This window comes from Gymnodraco acuticeps, unplaced genomic scaffold (genome assembly GCF_902827175.1).
Source record: "Gymnodraco acuticeps unplaced genomic scaffold, fGymAcu1.1, whole genome shotgun sequence".
Classification (NCBI taxonomy): Eukaryota; Metazoa; Chordata; class Actinopteri; order Perciformes; family Bathydraconidae; genus Gymnodraco; species Gymnodraco acuticeps.
In genome coordinates this window covers 274,346-296,545 of record NW_022990398.1, presented here as the reverse complement: position 1 = coordinate 296,545, position 22,200 = coordinate 274,346, and the positions used below count along the sequence as shown (strand labels likewise).

The following is a 22,200-nucleotide window of genomic DNA, read 5'->3' as shown; positions in this document are numbered from 1 at the left end:
AAGAAGTGACAAGTCTTGAGAAAAAAAAAGTAAATGAGAGACACAAAGTAGAAGAATAGCACAAAGTTTATTCAACATACAAAAATAATAAATACACATTACACACTTATAAAATATGTCAGAACACTTGGGAAAACTGAAAATGATCTTCTACATAATACTGACAATGATAACACTATTGAGATAATGTTTTAAAAACAGTGATGCAGATTCATTGATGAATATTTGGATCATTTAAAAATATTGCCCTTTTTATTCCTGATTTTACGCGAATGTCACCTGACATGCATATTATATAAAAGATAATCCCGTTATTTTTCCATTCAGAATCATATAATCTACAGATGTTATTAGCATTACATTGGCTGTATTGAAGTTGCTGAACAAACTCAGACCAGTTTATTGCAATAAAATTATATTGCTAAAAGCATAACTGCATGCTTATTGTGGCCAACGTGCTACAAAGGCCCGAAACACTTTTAACGGGGACACTAAAAAGTGAGGCATGGGACCCGAGCGCTTGTTGGTGTTCAGGGATTAGAAAGTTGGTCAACTTTATAATGTCCCCTGGTTTGTTTTGAGCTTCTTGCAGCATTTTGTATTCGTTTCATTTACGCAGCACTTTTAGTAACCGCCGTGTGTGTTCGTCATCGTTTCTGAAGCTGCAGTGTATTTCTCCTAATGGAAATGTGTTGGGTCGTTACGTAAAGCATTTGCACCCGTCGGCCACCGTACATAAGGGTTGGGCTTTAAAAAATAATTACAGGCCATACACACATACTTTAACCAAAGAACAAAAAACAATTACACACGTGATACATACCAAGAGTAACACTTTATTAATCTAAGCACATGGCTTTAATCTAAACCATATGAATAATTGTGTTGTTTCCAGATTAAAAAACAAACAAGATAAAATCCATCTCTGAAGTGACAAAATATTTACTCTAATTAAACAAAAACATGCTAAACAACAAGTCAAGCACACTACATACCAAGGGCTTGGAGCCAAAAGGACACAAACCAAAATAAATATTCTGCTTTTGAGATTTATTTTTTGATTAATCCAAGCCTTTGATATGTGTCTGTGTATTTATTGCACCACAAGATAATATTGCATAGGATGTAAGCTGTTTCCAGCTCCTCATTGCCCAGCCATGATACTGTGCGTGTTAAAGATCCTCCACAAAGCTCTGATGCAGATACATTTGGAACCGAGTGCCAATTTGTTTCAGCTGAATGGTTAGAAGGTCATAAAAGCAACTAAAAGGATGCGTTTCATGACATCTCCAACATGTACGCCAGCAGGCATTTGTATTTTTACCGGCCTGGATGCACCAGTGGGAGATCAGAACAGACCCAGTGTGGTACAAAGATAAATAAAAAAATATCAGGCCAGATATAAACAGTTGCTTGTTGCCTCCCAGAAGATGCATCTACAGAGAGATGGAGAATCGATTACCTTGTCAGAGTCTTTTTAGCACTCCTGATTCTCGCTGCAAGTGGAGGTGACCCCGGCCTTGGACAGGAAGAGCTTTCCGCTGGGACACACGCAGACCTCTAACAGACCCTGAGCGTTTCCAGAGACCCCTTCTTCGCTCAGGGGCAGGCGCGGCATGCGCACCATCTCCGCATCGAGCACCAGCTGCACGAGCAAGGACGAAACAAGGAGAGAGGGATTTGAATCCACAAGGAAACAACATTTTCCACTTAAGGCGAGTGCTCAAACACATAATGGCACACAGCCAGAAGAAGTCGATGTTTTACTTAAGAAGCAATACGTAACAGTAGAAATACTCTGTGACAAGTAAAAGTCCTGTATTCAAAAGTCAAAGTACAACGTATCGGCATCAAATTAAACTTTTGCCTAAAGGCCCATTTCAGAGTTATATATATATGAAATTACTGGATTATGAATCATTTGGGAAGAAGTACTCCTATCCTTGACTTAAAGGGGTCCTACTATGCTCAGGTTCATATACTGTAAGTATTTTGTGTCGTTGTGTGATGTCACTATGTTGCTAAACAAAGGAGTCCAATGGAGGCACGGGGAGGGATTGTGTGGGAGAGAAACTCCCTCTGGAGGCAACACAAGGATTTTAGCCTTTGCAGATCATTTACATGCACACAAACTGTTGGGGAAATATTTTCCAAGGCTCATAACTTTGACCCAGTTGATCAGTTCAAACTGTCCTGACTGAGCACATGCACCTGTAACCTTGGCTGCTGTGCTCTCAGTGTTTTGTCTCCCTGTTCCTGCCTGTTGGCGTCAGCTGATAGAGGTGTTATCAATCTATCTTGTTATGCTCAATGTTGATTATTCTCTCTGGACTAGCTAAATACACGGGTCTGGGGTCGAGTTCTTCAGAATTGACGTGGCAACTCTACCGTGAAGTCAGAACTTCTGACTCTTTGACTTGTCTTGTGAATTATTCGGCCGAAGCTCCAAATAAACCGTCAGTGTTTGCCATCAAAGCTCCAGCTCTCCTCGTGTCTCCTTTGAGTCCTGACTCCATAGTTTCCCCCACACAAACCTATAGAATACACTAAAGGAAAGGGGAAACCCCAGAAAAGCATAATAGGGCCCCTTTAAATCTGAAAGATACAGTGTAGTGTTTACCTTTCTAATAACATTCAATGAATTCATGTTACTTTTTACAACAATTTAAAGTAGAAGAAATATAGCACTAAAGTAGAAGTTGTGTAATGAGCTCCCTCAGGGCGATCTGTCAGGTGCTTTTTACTAAATCTGTCCAAGAAATGGAAAAGACTGAGCTACTGTCCAACTGAGTGAGGCTCACCTCGAAATGTGAGCCTGAGAGAGATTATAGAAGCGTGAAGCGGCATGTCGCTGGAAAAGCATTATTCCCTTGGTACATGGTAAAGCAGCGTTCAGTTATTATGCTCCAAATATCTGGAACAAACTCCCAGAAACCGGCAGGTCCGCTGCAACTCTGACTACTTTTAAATCCAGACTGAAGACTTTTCTTTTTGCCTCTGCTTTTAATTGAACTATTCACATCTTAAACTGAACTGTAACTTTTATCCATGTATTTTTTCTTTTAATGTTTATTTTATTATCTTTTCTTTTTAAATGCCATTTTCTTAATGTCTTTCGTTTTTTGTAAAGCACTTTGAATTGCCTTGTGTTGAAAGGTGCTATATAAATAAACTTGCCTTGCCTTGCCTTGCCTTGCCTTGCCTTGCCTTGCCTTGCCTTGCCTTGCCTTGCCTTGCCTTGCCTTGCCTTGCCTTGCCTTGCCTTGCCTTGCCTTGCCAATAAAAAAAGAAACAGTTGGTGTTCTGAAGACGTCAGGAAGTTTAGGATGTTTCTCTCACCATTCCTATACTAGACTGCAGAAGGATGTCCATGTTGGAAGCAGCTTCGATGTTTCCAGCCAGCGCTTTGAGATGAACTCCTTTTGGGGCGTCCAAACTGAGAGAGCGGGTGGGACACTCCAACCTGAAGAGGAAATAGAGCATGGCTGTATAAAGAGAACTGGATTCAACATTGGAGGCAGGGTCCTGTTCACTCCTATTAGAGACGCTCAGCGGCGCATGAAGCCAAAATGGTTGAGAGTGGTGCAGTCCTGAAACCTGGAGAAATCTTAAATTGTACTACTTCATGTCCCCTGGTCTGGAGGTCAATGGTTTTCTGAATGTGTTTTAAACTTTTTGGTTGTTAGCCTGAAGTAAGGTATGTGGGTATCACAAGCTGAAGAGATTTTAACATTTTGTTCTACGAAAACAACAAGTCAGTAAATACCCCACTGTTGAATTTAGAAATGGCTGTTGCTAACAAGTGTCTAAATGGACGACTAAACGTCATCACGCCCAACATTAGCCACCTTTAGCTTAGCGGTGTTGACGTGAAGTCATGTGACCGTGCTGTAGTTCCTTTATAGCCCAACGTTAGCTTCTTACTTCAACAATCATAAAGTGGTGTTAATATGTGGAAGTTATACTGCTGAACAAAACGTGTCAGTATCATAAACGTTTGTTTGCCACAGAGATTATTTTCTGCAAAATCCAATAGAGAAATCCCATTGCTTTATCTTAAGGGAGCCCTTTTGGGTTAGCCTACAAAAATACATCATCACTACGCTTTTTTTCATTTTTATTAAACACTACTTATCTAACAGTAAAATATGATCCTTTTAAGTTCAATTCCACATTGTTTATGAGACGATATCACAGGATTGTGTCCAACCTTAAAAGGTCACCTATCATGCTATTTCTAGGCAATAGCATAGGTCTCAGATATATAAAAACATGTCTATGAAGTGTTTTGCTCAAAATACTAAACAGATCACCCATTCTAGCCATGCCTCATATCCCTCTATTTCACTTCCTGTTTCAAAACGGCTGATTTTATGTATAAAACTTAATTAAAAAAAAGAAATTGATTAAAAAAAAAGGAAGGGGCTGAGCTCATGCGGGAGATTCTACCGGCAGATACTGCGGTGATGAAACGCCATATCATGGATTATCAAGGGTTATTTCTGAAACAGTCTGGAGCTCAAAGGCTTTCTCTCTTGCCGGTTATATGCTCCGTTGTAGCGCCGTTTTTAGAGATTTGGGTATAGAGGAAAAGAGAGAGGGTTTTATTTTCTGACGTTGCGTGAGTTCCCCGACACACCAGGGACACATGTTTATGTATAAAAGACATCAAAACGTGCATTTTGCATGATAGGAGACCTTTAACATTTTTGCTTCAGTGGTTGTTGTGCATTATTCTGAACCTACTATTCAGAATAATTCCACATGACTTGTAGTCATCATGCATTATCTATTATTATGAACACTACAAGACGGCGGAAACGCTCACCTCAGGTCTTTCAAAAGTTCAGATCTCAACAGGGGAGTCTCCACCGAGTGCTGGAACAGCGCTCCTTCAGGACCTGATGGGGAAAGAGACACATAGTTGAGAGGAGGTTAAATCAAGTGTGAAACTACAACTTAGGTTTGTATAAATACATTTATTCTATTGAATTTGATCTATGTTGCACATTTTTACTTATTTAAATGTCTTCATTCCATTTTCATATGATTTTTTCTTTTGGACATTTTTACTTTAACCACTTTATTCTACTTATTTTTTTCTTTTTATTGAACATCCTGAGTTTAAATTCCCATAAATAAATTAAATAAATAATGCATTTTTTTTCCCGCACATTCTTACTTTAACTTGTGTAAATATTTTTGAATGATTATTTTATTTTTATTTATTTTATTTTTCACCCCGTAAAAATAAAAACATTTGTTAAAGAATATTCCTTAAAATATTCATTTATATACAAAACATATATTTATTTGAGTACTGACTTTTTTTGGATCAGCTGGTATTATACCAGCGAGCCACAATTTGTATCTTTGAGTGAAATATCAACAATCGAACAGCCATGGTCTTTTACATTTTGAGCTAAATAGCACATTTTAGCATGCTAAACTAAAATAGCTAACAGTAGACTTGATTTGCATCTTCATTGTGAGCATGCTTACATTAGCATTTAGCTCAAAGCACGCGCTGTGCTGTCTCACTGAACGAGTTGCTGTCAACTCTTTGTCTTGTTTTTATTGTTTACTGCTTTAATTTGTGAAGCTTGTTCTAAAAAAGCAAGAGTGTGCTAAGTCTATAAATCAAAATGACCTTGGGCATGAAGCTATCAGCTGACACTCCCTTCAACATAAATCAGCCATCCCAGTGTGTGGTCAGTGACCCACAACACACACACACACACACACACACACACACACACACACACACACACACACACACACACACACACACACACACACACACACACACACACACACACACACACACACACACACACACACACACACACACACACACACACACACACACACACACACACACACACACACACACACACACACACACACACACACACACACACACACACACACACACACACACACACACACACACACACACACAATTAAGGATGGCTCAGCCTGATAATAGCCTGTGATACTTGTACCCTTTGTTGTTTAATATGATATATATAATGTGGTACCGAGGTGTGATATTTCTTTTGTAGGCTGAAAACTAAAGATGAAAATACTTGATTAGAATTTTAATGTGGTGGATTTCACCTACTCTGGTATAGATACCTTAGCTCCTGACTTTATATGCAGAGATATCCGTGCAATAAACTTTGGTTGTGAACGCTCTATAGGAACTCAACCTTGCAATAATAAGATGTTCTTATTAATGATTTCCTTTCATTTATCGACAATAACTTAAGGCATAATTCAAACCTAAAATAAATACTGCTGTGAAATGTAGTTGTAAAAGTATTACGTTGCATAAGTTGACATTTTACAATGGAAATGGAAATGGATATGTACGATTATGTCCTAATAGAACTTAAGTATGGTACTTGAGTAAATGTGCAAAGTTAATTTCACCACTAGTCACTTGGCACAGTGGCTGTTTGAGCTAAATGCTGACGTTAGCATGCTAAACTGATGTTTAACAGATTCCCATGCCCGCTGTCTTAGAAGAGCCTGCTAGCATGCTAACAATTGCTAAATGGCACTAAAATAAACACTGTTTTGTCTGAATGTCATTTGTTTTGCAGCCATTAACAAACCTGACATAATTTCCATCAAGTTCTGTGAATCTTTAAAATAGTCTTTTACATTATACAGCGGATTTATATTTAAAAATGTCTATGCAAATGTAAAGATGGACACACAATTCATGGTAAAAAGTCTCTTTCTTGTCTTTTCTGTTTAGGACACTTCACTTCTCACTGAAGAACATTGTTTGGATGTGAGAGTATTATTTCCCAGCAGGCTGCAGCTGTCGTTGTACCTGTGACTCGCAGTCTGTCTGGTCCAATCACAGCCTGGTCGCCATCTGCAGTGAACAGCATGCTCTCCGTTTGGGAGTTAATGAGCACGTTTCGAGCTCGTCCCTGAGCCTCTCTTGGACCTGCAACAACAAAAACATTACGAATGACCTGAAGGGGGTTTGGCAAAAGTACATGGAAATAAATCAATATCAAATCTCTATTTGTTTTCCTGTTTGGCTTTTAAAATCTGCCATGAATATAATGAAGCAGGTGTGGCATGTGTGGAAATACCTTATAAAAGAAAATGTTTAGCTAGAGAATTTGTAAGAAATTATCAGTAATATAAAAATAAAGTGACAAATATCTGAGGTGATTTGATTGTACCTCACAGACAGCCTGTGTGTGGCAAATGTATGTGTTCTTTTTATAAATGTTTACATGGACTGCCCCCCCCCCCCCTAAGGGGAATACATCCACAGAAAACACACTGGACGCTGCACTAGGTCAGAAACCAGAGGAGACTGTGAGGTCCACCGTAGACGGACCACTTTTGGACAAAATGTCCTCTCCGTTAAAGACAGCTCTTTGTGGAACAGCCTCCCAACTGAGATACGGGATTGTCCCACTCTCAATATTTTCAAAGGTCAACTCAAAAATCACCGCTAAATGCACTTTAATACAGGGGTATCTCCTCTTACACTTTAGGTAGCTCTTGTATCTTCTCTTGCACTTTACATATCGTTGCTGCTATATTGTATTACCATGTCATAAATACTTGTATATGCTGCTCTTGCTCTCTTGCACTTTTTGCATAACATGTATTTTGTTTTTGCTATGTTTGTAAAATATAATTTTCTTAAATGTTTTATGTGAGGAACTGCGGATGGAAATGAGTTCAAAGCTAAATCTGGCACTGTTACGCTTGAGACATTTGAATGTTTTAAGTGTTCATTACTGTGTATTGTCCCTGCCAAATAAATGATTAAATAAAAAAAAAATAAAAAAATCGAAAGCAGGTGGATTAACCAGAGAGATATTAACTCGCTGAAGCACCTACAACTGTGAACCTGCATGTAATCTTCTCTAACAAGCATTTCGTTTTCATCCACAGAGGGCTGAGGGGATGCTTTTTACGGCTTAATGATCAAGGACACATAACGGCGCTGTGGAACAAGGCAATTAGTCGGGTCATTTGTTTACCTTTTAATTATGACAAAACACCCCAACGTAACAGTAAAAAGACGTGCAAATATGATCCTCCGCAGGCCTCGGGTCCCTCTGTGTAATGCAGAACGACCCAGAAGCAGTGGCACAGAGAGGAACGTTGCATTTAATGGATTTTAAATGGAAATCAAAGAGATTATAAATGGAAAGACGGCTTCTTGTCACTGTTAATGTTGGATAAGGAATCGCTGCAGGAAAAGTGCATGAATGGCTTTACTATTGCCCTCATACATCAATGAGATACTTTGTTGCATGCTCTGTGCCTCTCTGTGTGTACATGTGTCCTCTCTTACCCACTGATATCCTCCCCGTGACATTACCATCTTCATTTCGGGCATTAAGGGAAACACTTTCCGACGAGTGCACCAGAAGTGAAGTGTCCTAAAAAAGACAAGAAAAAGCCATTTTATCATGCTGTGTCTATGCAACTGAAACAGCAGCATAATGTGAAAGAACATTTTTAAGATTCACAGAACTTGATGGGAATGATGTCAGGATTGTTTATGAACAAACCGCTGCAAAATGAATGACATTCAGACAGAGCAGTATTTATTTCAGTGCCATTTTAGTAAATGTTAGCAATCCACAGTAGCAAGCGCTCCATGTATGGCGAGCATGGGGGATCACAACATCTGCAAAACATCCGTTAGCATTTACTTCAAAATGCCACTGTGCGTAGTGCCAGTGGTGGAAAGTAACTAAGTAAGTACCATAATTAAGTACTATTATGACATAGTTGTACTTTACTTCATCTACTTTATCCATTTTATGCTACTTAAGTTAAAATATTGTAATTTTTACTTTTGCTACATTCATTTAACACTCAGTTACGTTTGACATATACAACATATTTTATGATATATTATATAACACATAAATACAACCCAGTATTTTCTAAGTTGACAAACTACAACAATAAAATGCTATTTGTGGTAAAAACAGAAACATATATAAGAATATCATTTTGTGAAAGGAGTCTTTCTGCTTATTGAGTACTTTTGATACTGTATGTACATCCAGCTGATATGTACTTCTACTAAAGTAACATTTTGCATTCAGAACTTTTACTTGTGATGAAATATTTTCAGACGAACGTATTTCTACTTTTAACTTAAGTAAACGATCTGAGTACTTCCTCCACCTCTTTGTAAACTATGCCTTTTTAGAAAGTGATGTACACAAATCTGATTCAAAGGGATTGAGTGAGACAAAGTCATTGATGTTGAAATGAGGCCGCCTCAGCAGTAAACCACCACTGTTTCCCTGCAGCTGTATGGCGGAGAAGTTTACAGAAATGAAGTAAGAATGTAACTTTCATTTGAAAAGCCAATACGGTGGCTCACCAAATCTCATTACCCATCCATAGAATACATTAGAGAAAGTGTCCGTCCATGAATGAGGAATACATTACCTTTTTAATGAGGCGCACAAAGAAAAACAATGGTTAAAGAAAATGCTGCTATGAGCAAGAAAAGCCATAACTTGTAAACAACTGCAGCAAAGTGTTCCCATCTGCTACGTGCAGGCGAGCCATAAACTGCTTTCCACTGCAAATATCTGAGGTTAATGGAAAGCTCGCTGCTCCACAACGCGGCCAAATCCAGTTTGTTCCTTTGACGCATCTCACAGAAAAAGTCTGAAATATGCAATTCACTCACTGCAGCTGGATGAAATGTGCTCAAGTGTCTGCAATAAATTAGATTGAGATGCTGACAGGCAGTGGTGGAAGAAGCACTAAGATCATTTACTTAAAGGTCACCTATCATGCTATTTTTAGGCAATAGCACAGGTCTCAGATATATACAAATATATAAAAAAACATGTCTATGAAGTGTTTTGCTCAAAATACCAAACAGATCACCATAGGCGGCGCGGCGCGTGAGGCTCAGGTTTGGGAAGGCTAAATAACTTTTTGTACCTGACGCTGCCCGCCTCCGGCGTCTATAGAAAAGAGATCAACTCAGTGAAAGCACCGCCTGCTGACCAATCAGAGCTCAGTGTGCGGAGTTTAAATCTATCAAGTCATATTACAGGAAAAAGGAAATACAGTTTAAACTGCCGTATGCAGGGAAGACGCCGACGTGTCACACTTTATCATTCATATAATATCATAATATATCACATTTCCTTATCTGAGTCAGCTTCTCGAGCCGTATCTGGCCGTGCATCACCTACATTACATACTGTATGCAGAAGTATTATTTTAAGCAACACATGTCATTAAGTTGACTAAACACTTAACTCAAATGTAATTAAAGTCAGATCCACTCGTGTCTTAGATGGGGCAGTGAGATCATAAAACTGTTGTACGCTTTCAAACACTCTGTAATTATTTTTTAACCAGTTGTTCTATATTCACCTTGCAGGTGCAGCTATGTGGCTTGTATCCTGGATTATATGTTTAAGTCATGGATGTTTAAAGCTCATATTTGTCTAATATTAGTTTACTTTTCATTAATGAAGTATGACGCTGCGCTGTCCCTATTTGTGATTGGTCAAATGTAGCTAACCCTGCCCCTTTCATGTGAACGCGCTCTCAGCTGGAGAGAGAAACCCTGGCTTGATTTACCGAGTTGATATTAACCAGCGTCGTAGGATCTCGTTTGTTAGGGTTAGTTAAGATAACTCAAACATATCCAGGGTCTGTTGAACTGGCTTCGTAGTACAGGGCACAGGTGGCTGCATAGCGGCGCTAATGTCAAAAACACAAACATTATATTTTTATTTTACCAGGATGCAGTGATACAAATATTTGGGAAGGCTTAGCCTTCCCCAGCCTACAGCACCCGCCGCCCCTGCAGATCACCCATTCTAGCCATGCCTCATATCCCTCTATTTCACTTCCTGTTTCAAAACGGCTGATTTTATGTATAAAACTTAATTAAAAAAAAGAAATTGATAAAAAAAAGGAGGGGGCTGAGCTCATGCGGGAGATTCTACCGGCAGATTCTGCGGTGATGAAACGCCATATCATGGATTATCAAGGATTCTCTCTGAAACAGTCTGGAGCTCAAAGGCTTTCTCTCTGGCCGGTTATACCACAAGGTGAGTTCCTTTTTACTTCCTGCTTCTTCACACACATGCTCTCCAGTACAGGTTAGCTCTGAGTGTTAGCGATGCTAATGTAAACACCGACCATATTACATCCAAAACAGTCAGGCATTGTTTCTGATAGCAATATAGTCCTATCGGACGCAAATCTGGATCAGCTCCGTTGGAGCCCCATTTTGAGAGATTTGGGTACGGAGGAAAATAGAGAGGGTTTTATTTTCTGACGCTGCGTGAGTTCCCCGACGCACCGGGGACACATGTTTATGTATAAAAGACATAAAAAGGCGCATTTTGCATGATAGGTCCCCTTTAAGTAAAAGTTATGTAGAAATACTATTTTAAAGTAAAAGTGTCACATTAGAAGTGTTACTATTAAAAGTACAAAAGTATAAGCATCAATATATACTTAATTGACGCTATTCGTTCACAGGGTGCAGCTTAATGTGCGTTCACAATATGGCACATAAAAACAAATAAACAGTTAAGAAGACATTCATTTCTGGTCACATGTTAAAACCATTTTGCACATGGAATAAAAGGAGGTTAAATAAGATAATTAAATATATATAATAAATAAATTAAAACAATTATAATAATAATAATAATACAATAGAACATACATTATTCTACTTCTGATAATAACACAAAATAAAATAAATAATTATAATAACTTGTACTTATACTTCCAGGTATTCTAATCCTTAATAATAATTTGTTATAATTTATTCTATTTTCATATTTAATATGAACCAGCAAGGTAACTCATTTGGTAAAATAAATGTAGTGTAGTAAAAAGTATATTGTACTTTTTACTACACTACATTTATTTTACCAAATTCTCCAAATTGTAGTGAATTAGGATTAAGAAGTAGCAATAAATGGAAAGAACAAGTACCTCAAAAATATACATTACTTAAGTAAATGAACTTAGAAACTCTCCATCACGGCTTTCAATCTGACGTTTGGTAAACAATGAGATGATTAATGGCCGGTCTGTCACACCACTTAACTGAGCAAGCAGAAGTGTGAGTGAGCTTAGAGGAAGAGGGAGGAAAGCAGAAGGTAGACGGAGGAGGAATGATGGATGATGATGGACAGCAGAATTAAGAGGAATGTGGGAAGAAGAGCAAGAACAGTGTGTTCCTGATTATCTTACTTCTCTGGAGTGGATCTCCTGAGCGTAGACGGGGAAGAGAAACTCTGACTCGCCCTCCTCCAGCTTGACCCCCTCTGAGTTCACTTGCAGGAGTCCCATCCCATCCTACAGGTGGAATAAAAACACACACACGTTTTCAAGATGGAGCAAGGCAGGTTTAACGGAGGAGTCTTAACTGTACATCAACTGAATCTGCAAGGTAAGAATCCAAAGTATGACACCTTAGAAATTAAGATTTGGGAAACACACTCCGCAAAGTTTTACTGTATAATTAAACCAGCCAGTACATTTAGTGTGTGTGTGTGTGTGTGTGTGTGTGTGTGTGTGTGTGTGTGTGTGTGTGTGTGTGTGTGTGTGTGGTGTGTGTGTGTGTTGTGTGTGTGTGTGTGTGTGTGTGTGTGTGTGTGTGTGTGTGTGTGTGTGTGTGTGTGTGTGGAGGTTTGGTCATGTCCGCTTCTACATAAATCCATGGATGGCATCAGGACTTAAGAAAGCTAGCAAGACTCATAAACACAAAACCATCCTGTTCAGCTCTTCTATTGCTGATAATAATACAAAATAAAATAATATATATATATATATATATATATATATATATATATATATAAACATACATAAATAATAGCATTAAACAATTATAATTTAAAGTATATGTTTTATTGCTGATAATAATAACAAATAAAAAAATGAATAATTCAAATAATAATAGTAGGCAGTGTTATTGGGCCAATGAAATGAACATTTTAAATAAATAATACAATAATAATATCAAGCAGTGTCAATGGATCAATAATATGTATGCACATCAACACTATGAAGGGACAATGATTACTGACATAACACTGAAGATATTGATTGATGCATTTTATTTCGAACAAGTAAAATAAACAATTACAAAACAAATGTTGCAGTGCATAGTCATGTAAGAGAAATAAAAAAAAAAATTCATTTACAACAACAGCATTAGCAACATAAACAGTCCCACATCTAGTGTTCGAAAAGGAGTGAGAAGAAGTATAATTTATTTCATCTCACCCCCTTGTCCCTAAATTATTTATTTATAATCTATAATAATTATCATTATTATTATTATTATTATTAATCTGCTTTACCTGTTGATTGACATACATACACACATGCATACACACACATACACATACACACTTACATACTCACACATATACACATATATAAAGAGAAGCATGACGACAGGTGGGAAAGACAGGGGTAAAGCTTTCCCATCTGAAAACACAAAGTGGCGATGGGAGCCAGCTTACCGTGTTGAACCACATCACCCTGAAGACCCAGATGGTGAGGGCGAAGTTCACCACCAGGATGATGATGAGCAGCAGGACGAACAGGTAGAGGCAGCGCTTCCTCCAGCCGTAGATCCCGATGTTGTAGACATTGTTGGGCACCGACCTGGGCGGGCTGCTGCCCTGGGTGGTGCTGACGTACTGCTCCCGCACCATCTGCTGGCTGATCATCACACAGAGGCACAAACATGGGCAACACGTGTTAAAAGCAATTAATAAACACAAAGTCCTTTAAAAGATCACCTATTATGCAAAATCCACTTCTTCATGTATTTTACACATCAACATGTGTCCCCTCTGTGTAAAGAGATTCTGAAAGTATCAGGAGAAAAGATTCTCTCTCTTTTAGTCCTGATCCATTTCTATAAAAACCTGTCTGAAAATGAGCTGATCAGATTTTGGCCACTTTATGATGTCATAACGATTGTTTGGCTTGTGTAACCATTAGCCAATCACTAACCAAGGTAACCACACCCCCCCCCCCCCCACCTTATCACCTGAATCTCCTCCTAGAGCACCATTGTGTTCTTTTTAACCAAATATCTCTCAGAGGGGCGTGGGGAGGGGCTCCTTATTTTCATCTAAAGTAACATATAGAGAATCAGCACTTTTTAAACAGGGCTGAAACAGAGGGGATTATGGGATGCTGCCAGGGGCGGCGGGTACTGTAGGCTAGGGAAGGCTAAGCCTTCCCAAATATTTGTGTCACTGCATCCTGGTCAAATTAAAATATAATGTTTGTGTTTTTGACATTAGCGCTGCTATGCAGCCACCTGTGCCCTGTACTACGAAGCCAGTTCAACAGACCCTGGATATGTTTGAGTAATCTTAACTAACCCTAACAAACGAGATCTTGCTAAGCGGTCCTACGACGCTGGTTATCAACTCGGTAAATCAAGCCAGGGTTTCTCTCTCCAGCTGAGAGCGCGTTCACGTGAAAGGGGCGGGGTTAGCAACATTTGACCAATCACAAACAGGGACAAGTGTACTGACAGCGCGACATCATACTTCATTAATGGAAAGTAAACTAATATTGGACAAATATGAACTTTAAACATCCATGATTTACACATATAATCCAGGATACAAGCCACATAGTTGCACCTGCAAGGTGAATACTGAACAACTGGTTAAAAAATAAATGAACTACAGAGTGTTTGAATGCGTACAACAGTTTTATGATACTGCCCCATCTAAGACACGAGTGGATCTGACTTGAATTACATTTGAGTTGAGTGTTTCGTCAACATAATGTGTTGCTTAAAATAATACTTCTGCATACAGTATGTGACACTGTAAGTGTTGCACGGCCAGATACGGCTCGAGAAGCTGACTCAGATAAGGACATATATGATATATTATGATATTATATGATCGATGATCTGATTGAATGTGATATGAATGATAAGTGCGACACATCGGCGTCTTCTCTGCATACGGCAGTTTAAACTGTATTTCCTTTATCCTGTAATATGACTTGATAGATTTAAACACTGAGTTCTGATTGGTCAGCAGGCGGTGCTTTCACTGAGTTGATCTATTTTCTATAGACGCGGAGGCGGGTAGCGTCAGGTAAAAAAAGTTATTTAGCCTTCCCAAACCTGAGCCTCACGCGCCGCCTATGGATGCTGCTGGATGCTATGGAATCTGTTTGGTATTTGGAGCCAAACACTTCAGAGACATGTTTTGTATATATCTGAGACCTACAATATATTGATGAAAAACAGTATAATAGGGGAACTTTAAAGCTGTTCAGAGGTCTGATATTATGTAGTTTGGTTACAGCAGTGGTTCTCAAAGTGGGGGCGCAAGAGACCAGGGGGAAATATGGTTATTAAAAAAAAAAAAAAGGTTAAAAAACATATTTTGAAAAAGTATTGATTGAAAATAATATGATACAGTACAGTACTATTACGTCTGGGTCTCTGTGTTTCATTAAAGCTCGGCTCTGTGTGTGTGTGGAACGAGTCATTTTGTGTGTGTGCGCGAGCGAGAGAGAGCGCACCGGTACCGGAGATTGTTATTGTTAGCTTCTGGTGCTAGCGAGCTACGCTAACGGATATAAGGAGTAGAGGAGAGTCCTCTCCTGTCAGACTGAGAGACTCAGTGAGCTAAAGGACTCTCTCAGCGTTATCTCAGTGGGTCTCAAACGTTTTGGTCAACATTAATGTAAACAATTATTTCCGAGGCACACATTTATATGATCATTATAGTTATAAAAAAATAACAGAATAAATTAAAAACAGGTATGAAATACTATATGACATTAAAAAAAGAATAAAGTTTAAAAGGGGAGTGATTTGTAAAATATCCATAAAGAAAAAGTAAATCTGTTTACAGTTCTGTTTCATCTGGGTGTTGAGAGAGGTATCCATAGATCTCTTCATTTTGCTCTCAAAGTGCACCAGATTGATGCTTTTAACTTCAATATTTATAAATCTTCCCGGGGGAGCTTGCCCCCGGACCCCCCTATGTGAGGTCCACACACCACCTATAAAAATATCACTTGACCCCTGCTTACACCTATATGCCGTGAGCTGATTATCGAGCCTTCATTGTAACTGTCGCGGGTACACTGTGTATTTGCGTGGGGATTGTTGCAGTAGAACATTCCTCTGTAGCGCCCGGTACATTAATGGGAAACCCTAAATGTTTGAGCACCCTCTATGAAACGTCAAGCTACCCCCCACAGCACCCCCAAAAGAAATCTCTGGGCCGCCACTGAGCCTGACTATTTGTGTTGGGGGGGCCCGACTTTTTTTTTTCTCCAAAGGGGGGGCCTGACATAAAACGTTTGAGAACCACTGGGTTACAGTAATACAATACTTCACGGTACAAGTGTTTGTCCACCAAGTCAAAACTGCTCCACCAATGATATTGAAACTCATTCTTGAAACTCATACCATAATCACATATTAACATTGTGTCTGACCTCAACCATGTCTTGACCAGTGAATATAAACTGTTTCCATGGTTTAATAACCTGAAATGTACAATGACTTTCAGAGCTTTCTTGCCAAATACAGCGATCTGCTACGTTGAGATTTAAAAAAAATTAACATTACCGGCTGGAAAACAAAAACATTAGCTAACAGTTGCTATACATCTCCCTCAAGCTGGGGAGAACTGCTATAACATTTTCTCTGTTTACTAACTTCAAGTGACCTCTCTCCCCCTGGTAAATCAAGTTTGATAAGAGCAGCCTAACGTTGGATTGAATTCATACTTATTACCCCTTTTATTGGCAGCACAAGTGCCAGTTCAAGAGGAGCATACTGACAATATTTCACTACATAATCATTTAGTTTGAGCCATCTTCATTTTGAGCATGAATACACATTTTCAGATAGTTTTGAGGATTAATTCAGACGTCAATGTGAATCAATATCTGAAATCAATAACCTAAAAGATGGTTGTCAACTAATCTTTTTATGGAGATGGATTTCCGCCATCTATCAAGCACACTGAATTCACTGTCTTAAGGTCAAGCCTTTACATATTGCTGCATAAGTACACACTGCCTATATGCAACTCTATATAATAGCTTGTTCAGTCACTGCACAGTATTTCATTCACTAGCCTCGAGCACGTGCACAGAGCCAGTGGATATCTGGCTCAATGCACCAATGGAAAGCCTGATGTCATTTCCAGCAGTTTTTCAAGAAGGCAAAAAGGAAAATGCCACTTATTACAGCGGGGGTGGTTCTGCCTGACTTCACAGCAGCAGGACATCACTGACGGAAACCAAGGAGCTGAATGTCAGCACATTTCAAACCGCAGCAAGATTTACAAGCTATGACAACAACAGTAGTTTTCATTTTCATTGTTTTTATTCTATAAATTGACCAATCGGAATTGAGTATTCAACTAATCCATGTATTGATCAACATAATAACCAGAAGAACTGCAGAGAGAGCTGCTTGGGCCAAGGCCTGAAGCAAATGCCACAGATTGTAGGTTATACTATAAAATACCCCAAAACAGGCAGACTTCAGCTCTCCTTAAGCAACAGCCTGCTTCGAATCTTCATCAATACTTTAGAGCGGCCACATCTAAACTTTATGGGAGAAGTTATCTGAACAACAGAGACATTTAGGGTGTCTCAGCAGTGTTTTCTGAACCTGACAGCAGCCTGGCTGATTTACATACGGGACAGATGTTGCATCTTAATGACACAGTTAAAGGGGTTTTCCATCATGTTAAAAGAGACACTTTTCAAACAAAAAAAAGAAATTATTTGAAATTAACAGATGTTCAGCCAGGCACATCATCCTGCTGCTGCTGCCGTAACTCCCTGGTGATACAAGCAGAAAAGGGCAGGCAGACTCTGCATAGTCACACGCTGCAATGTTTCTGTAAATAATGAAGTAAAAAGGCCGCCCTCACAGCGAGAGGTAATGACAAAAACCAAAATGCGCCCCTGCTGCTGGAGCTCACTGAGGTCCGGGAGATAATAGAGGCCCAGAGTCTGCACAGCTCGTTTCTTGGCGTTTTGCATTAAACAGCGAAGGAGACGTGTTGGCTTTAAAGGCTCAGAGTTTGTCTTTGACTGAACCCGCCTCTCCACAGGACCTGTCACATGGCCCGCGAGCCACGCTGTGATGAATAGCCCTTATTTCATAAACTAAACAAATGAATATCGCCTGTAAACGAAAGAGGGAAAAAATGACTTTTCCGCAGGGAAGAGGAGATTGAAGGTTGATAAGTATGTGAGATGCTCACACTTCCCCACGTCTCTCCTCATTTATATTTATTAAATCGTACTAGTATGAGTCACGATGACAAATTGAATCTCAGAAAAGACACTGCAAATTATAACGAGGGTGTCTGGCATTGCCCGGCTAGTTCTATCCACATGGATTAAGTGAGGTTTTATTTTGTATTTCTCCAATGATGCCCAAACATTTTTTTAGATTCACCTAGTTTGTTAAAGAGGACGTATTCTGCTCATTTACAGGTTCATATGTGTATGTTGTGCGTCCACTGTGACATGTCTCCATGCTTTAATGTTCAAAAAGCTCTTTATTTTTCTCATACTGCCTGTGCTGCAGCACCTCTTTTCACCCTCTGTCTGAAACCAGAGCCCAGTCTGCTCTGATTGGTTATCTGGCCGGCTCTGTTGTGATTAGTCCACCGCTTAGATGTAGCCTATCACATATACTGTGTTGGGGCTCTAGCCAGTAGAAGTGCGAGTGTGATGTCACTATGTTACTGAAGTAGACAAAGGAGTCCAATTGAAGTGTTTCAGGCAGGGGGGGGGGGGGAGAGAAACTCCTACTCAAGGAAACAGGGATTTTAGCCTTTGCAGACCATTGACATGCACACAAACCTATAGTACACACTATAGGAAAGGGAAAACCCCCAAAAGCCTTTAAATTGATCCAAATATCCTCCCTCTCTACCCAACCACAACTACAGATTAATTTATGATGCAGATCAGCCAACTGTGTCCTTTGGGCAAACGAGCAAAGAGCTGTTCATTATGCCGTTAATGAATTTGATCTAACCTAGTCTAATGACTTTAAATATAGGCATTAAGAGGCTTCTGCACTTCAGGGGGAAGCAGCTCTGAGGGTGGATCTTTTAAAAGGCGTCTTCCAGCTCCGGTTTCAGTGTTACCGCAGACTGCTCCTTCCATAGCAACCCAAATACACAGGGCCTGCACAGTGGCTGTTAAGGAGCCAGGAATGCTCAGTTTATGATCGGAAATACAGTCTGTCCTTTAGAGGCAATCGTTTTCATGATATTGCTTTTTTAAGGTGGATTATAAGACACTTGGTCAATAATATGTAATCAGGATACAAAAAAAGTTACTGTACTACCTTACAGTTACATGAAAAGAGACAGATTACTGTTACATTTACAATGTTAGTAAAAAACCGCCTAGTGCCTGAATCTGCTTCATGGTTTACACGTTTTTAGGATTCTGTAGGATTAGCTTGTCCTTTTTTTATTCACTAGGAGAATTTATATGTTCATAAAATAGTGTGTGTGAGCTTAAATGTGTATTAAGCTAAAAACAGAGCATTTTTTGTTAGTCAGATTTTATTCCTGCTTTTGTTTTTATCGCCTCCATTGGACTCCTTTGTTTACTTCAGTAACATAAGTCACCACCATAGGTCACCACGTAGCTCAGTACGTAATGCGGGACAAACACAGTGGTTTACCAATCACAACAGAGCGGGCAACTAACCAATCCGAGCAGACTGGGCTCTGGTTTCAGACAGAGGGTGAAAAGAGGTGCTGCAGCACAGGCAGTATGAGGGAAAAAAACACCTTTTTGAACATTAAAGCATGGAGACATGTCACAGTAGTAGAGGAACAAAATACTAATATGAACCTGAAAATGAGCAGTATATTTCCTCTTTAAAGTGACGCTCCTATCCGGCTCTGACCTCTGGGTTACAGCAAGGGGTCGGTCAGCTAACTACTTGCCAACAACTATCATGGTCTAGCTGTTATTGAGAAACAAGTGGCCCCTAAACCAAATGCTGTGCGTTTCAGTGAGTTAGAAAGGATAAAATACATCTCTGGAGGGACTTCACAGAGAAACACTCAACATGAAGAGTGAGGAGTGATCATAAGCTGAGCACAAGTTTCTGTCTGTAGCCGGCGTCATGACTCCACTCCGCTGTGATGCCTTAACTTCTAAAAATAGGGCACAGCATTGCGAACTAAATTTAAAACAGCAGCACAGGACACTCACACACAACACAAGGTAAAACTAATGAAAGATAAGGCACTGGATTTGCTCATAACACAAACAACAGTAAGGTGCTCTTCAGCTAAAGTTATTTTTGTATTTCAATATGTCTAACCATGTATGGTAAAACAAACGACAGCTGGCAAGACTTTTTCCTAACTTCTTCTGTAAAGACTACAACACAAGGTGGGGTACAGAGAAAGAAAACTCATTTAGCAGTAGGTCAAAGGTTGGTATTGTCAAACAATATCTTATAAAGAGGAGAAACCCCCACAGAGTGTTAGAGAGCGAAAAGGCTCACCCTTTGTGTGATCAGGCGCAGCAGTCCTCGTCTTTTCTCCGCGGCAGTGAGCAGCAGAGCTGGTAGGAGCTGCACTGTTTGAGTCGCTCACACGTCTGTCAGCCGCTCAACAGCTGCGAGCCATAAATCCAGATCAGGGAGAGCCTCGTGTGATCACCACGAGGCGGCGCTCCCACTCACTCCCTCACTCACTCTCACACACACACACTGCTCTCTGCCTCTTAAATGTGCACACGTTAGAGTATCATCAGAGTGTATGAGAGAGAAACAGAGGCGAGGGGGAGGAGAATTAACCATCAGTACACATTATATCCCGGCTATTGTACAGATTGTATTTCCTTACAGTTCCATAAAGAAAGATGTAATCAGATTCCTAAAATATGAGGATTACTCTAAAAAGCATTTAGTGTTTGTTGTAAAAAAAACTGTTCTGTAGGTGAATACTTCAAGTGTGAATCTATACGCCCACTGCCTGAGTCTGCTTTATGGTTTCACTTTCTTTGGTTCATGAGGAAAAATAAAGAGCTTTTTGAACATTAAAGCATGGAGACATGTCACAGTAGAGGCTCAAAATACAAATATGATCCTGAAAATGAGAAGAATATGCTAATATATTACATTATAAAGAATACAATCTCTGAGCAGAGGACACATTTGTTATCGTAAATATCTTGGTTCCTTCTTTTCTAAGGTCACAATGTTCAAGTAAAACACATGTTATTGACATTTCCTCTTGGATTTCTCTGCATTGCATTTGTTATTGAGGTAATTCAAAAGTAATGGAAATAAATCAGATTACATTTATGTTATATAAATCAGATTAGATTGTTTTATGGCACTACTTCTATTCTATTTTATTGTATCACTTACATATGTTATTGTGTTGCAGTGTTGGGGGAGCCTGGGCTGGGACCTAAGATTTTCATCGACATAATTACATTATGTACGAATGACAATAAAAGCCTTGAATCATTCTTGAGATTACATTGTTTTACATGTAACTAGTAATTGTAACACATTAAAAAAAAATGTAAGAGTAACCCTCCCAACCCTGCTGTCCGTAATGAACAGAGGCAGTTGTTTGTAATGCAGCCCAGTGAGTCACTCTCTCTGCAGCCCGAGGCTCCGCGCAGTCCGGTCTAATTTGGGGCTTCAGTCATGGCTCTCAACACGGAGTTAAACTGGTGTTTCAGAGCTGAGCTGAGCGACAGGCAGCAGGAAGGGCGGACCTTGAAGGGGGCAGAGAGTAAGTCACAGTGGCGGTAAACACACAGAAGGGGGGCTGATTCATGATCCTGAATTATTTAGCTTATTTTCACAACTCTGTGTTTTAGGTGTGAATAACTCATCCTTCAGTATCACTTAATACAGATGACTCATGTGGCTTCAGGGGGCGTCGTCAAACCCTCTCTGAAGAACAGGGTTTGACATCTGAACCGGCTTGGGGAGTTTAATCCACCACGAAAAGAGAAAAACATCTGTGTGCAGCGGCTTTGACAATGTGATGTATTTAAGAATTAAAATATAGGGATTCAGAGATGGGACTATTAATAAATGATGCAGCAGAGTGAAAACAGGATAACAGGGATGGGAGGGTTCCTCTAAAAAGTAGTCCATTGCAATGA

General features: G+C 39.5%; 1 protein-coding gene across 2 annotated transcripts; it reads right to left on the bottom strand.

Moving 5' to 3' along the window:
- Positions 1-48: 48 nt before the first annotated feature.
- sgcg (sarcoglycan, gamma) lies at positions 49-20,726 on the bottom strand. 2 transcript variants are annotated; one of them, XM_034224790.1, is made up of 8 exons: positions 20,576-20,726; positions 13,533-13,734; positions 12,256-12,360; positions 8,342-8,429; positions 6,845-6,964; positions 4,829-4,901; positions 3,340-3,463; positions 49-1,645 (listed from the first exon to the last, which is right to left on the bottom strand). In XM_034224790.1, exons 2-8 carry the CDS (start codon positions 13,725-13,727, stop codon positions 1,478-1,480), a joined length of 873 nt encoding a protein of 290 aa, XP_034080681.1. In that variant the 5' UTR covers positions 13,728-13,734; positions 20,576-20,726; the 3' UTR covers positions 49-1,477. The 2 variants fall into 2 exon arrangements, with proteins under 2 accessions (XP_034080681.1, XP_034080682.1); XM_034224791.1 differs by having other exon boundaries at positions 8,369-8,429.
- Between the last annotated feature and the right edge of the window lie 1,474 nt (positions 20,727-22,200).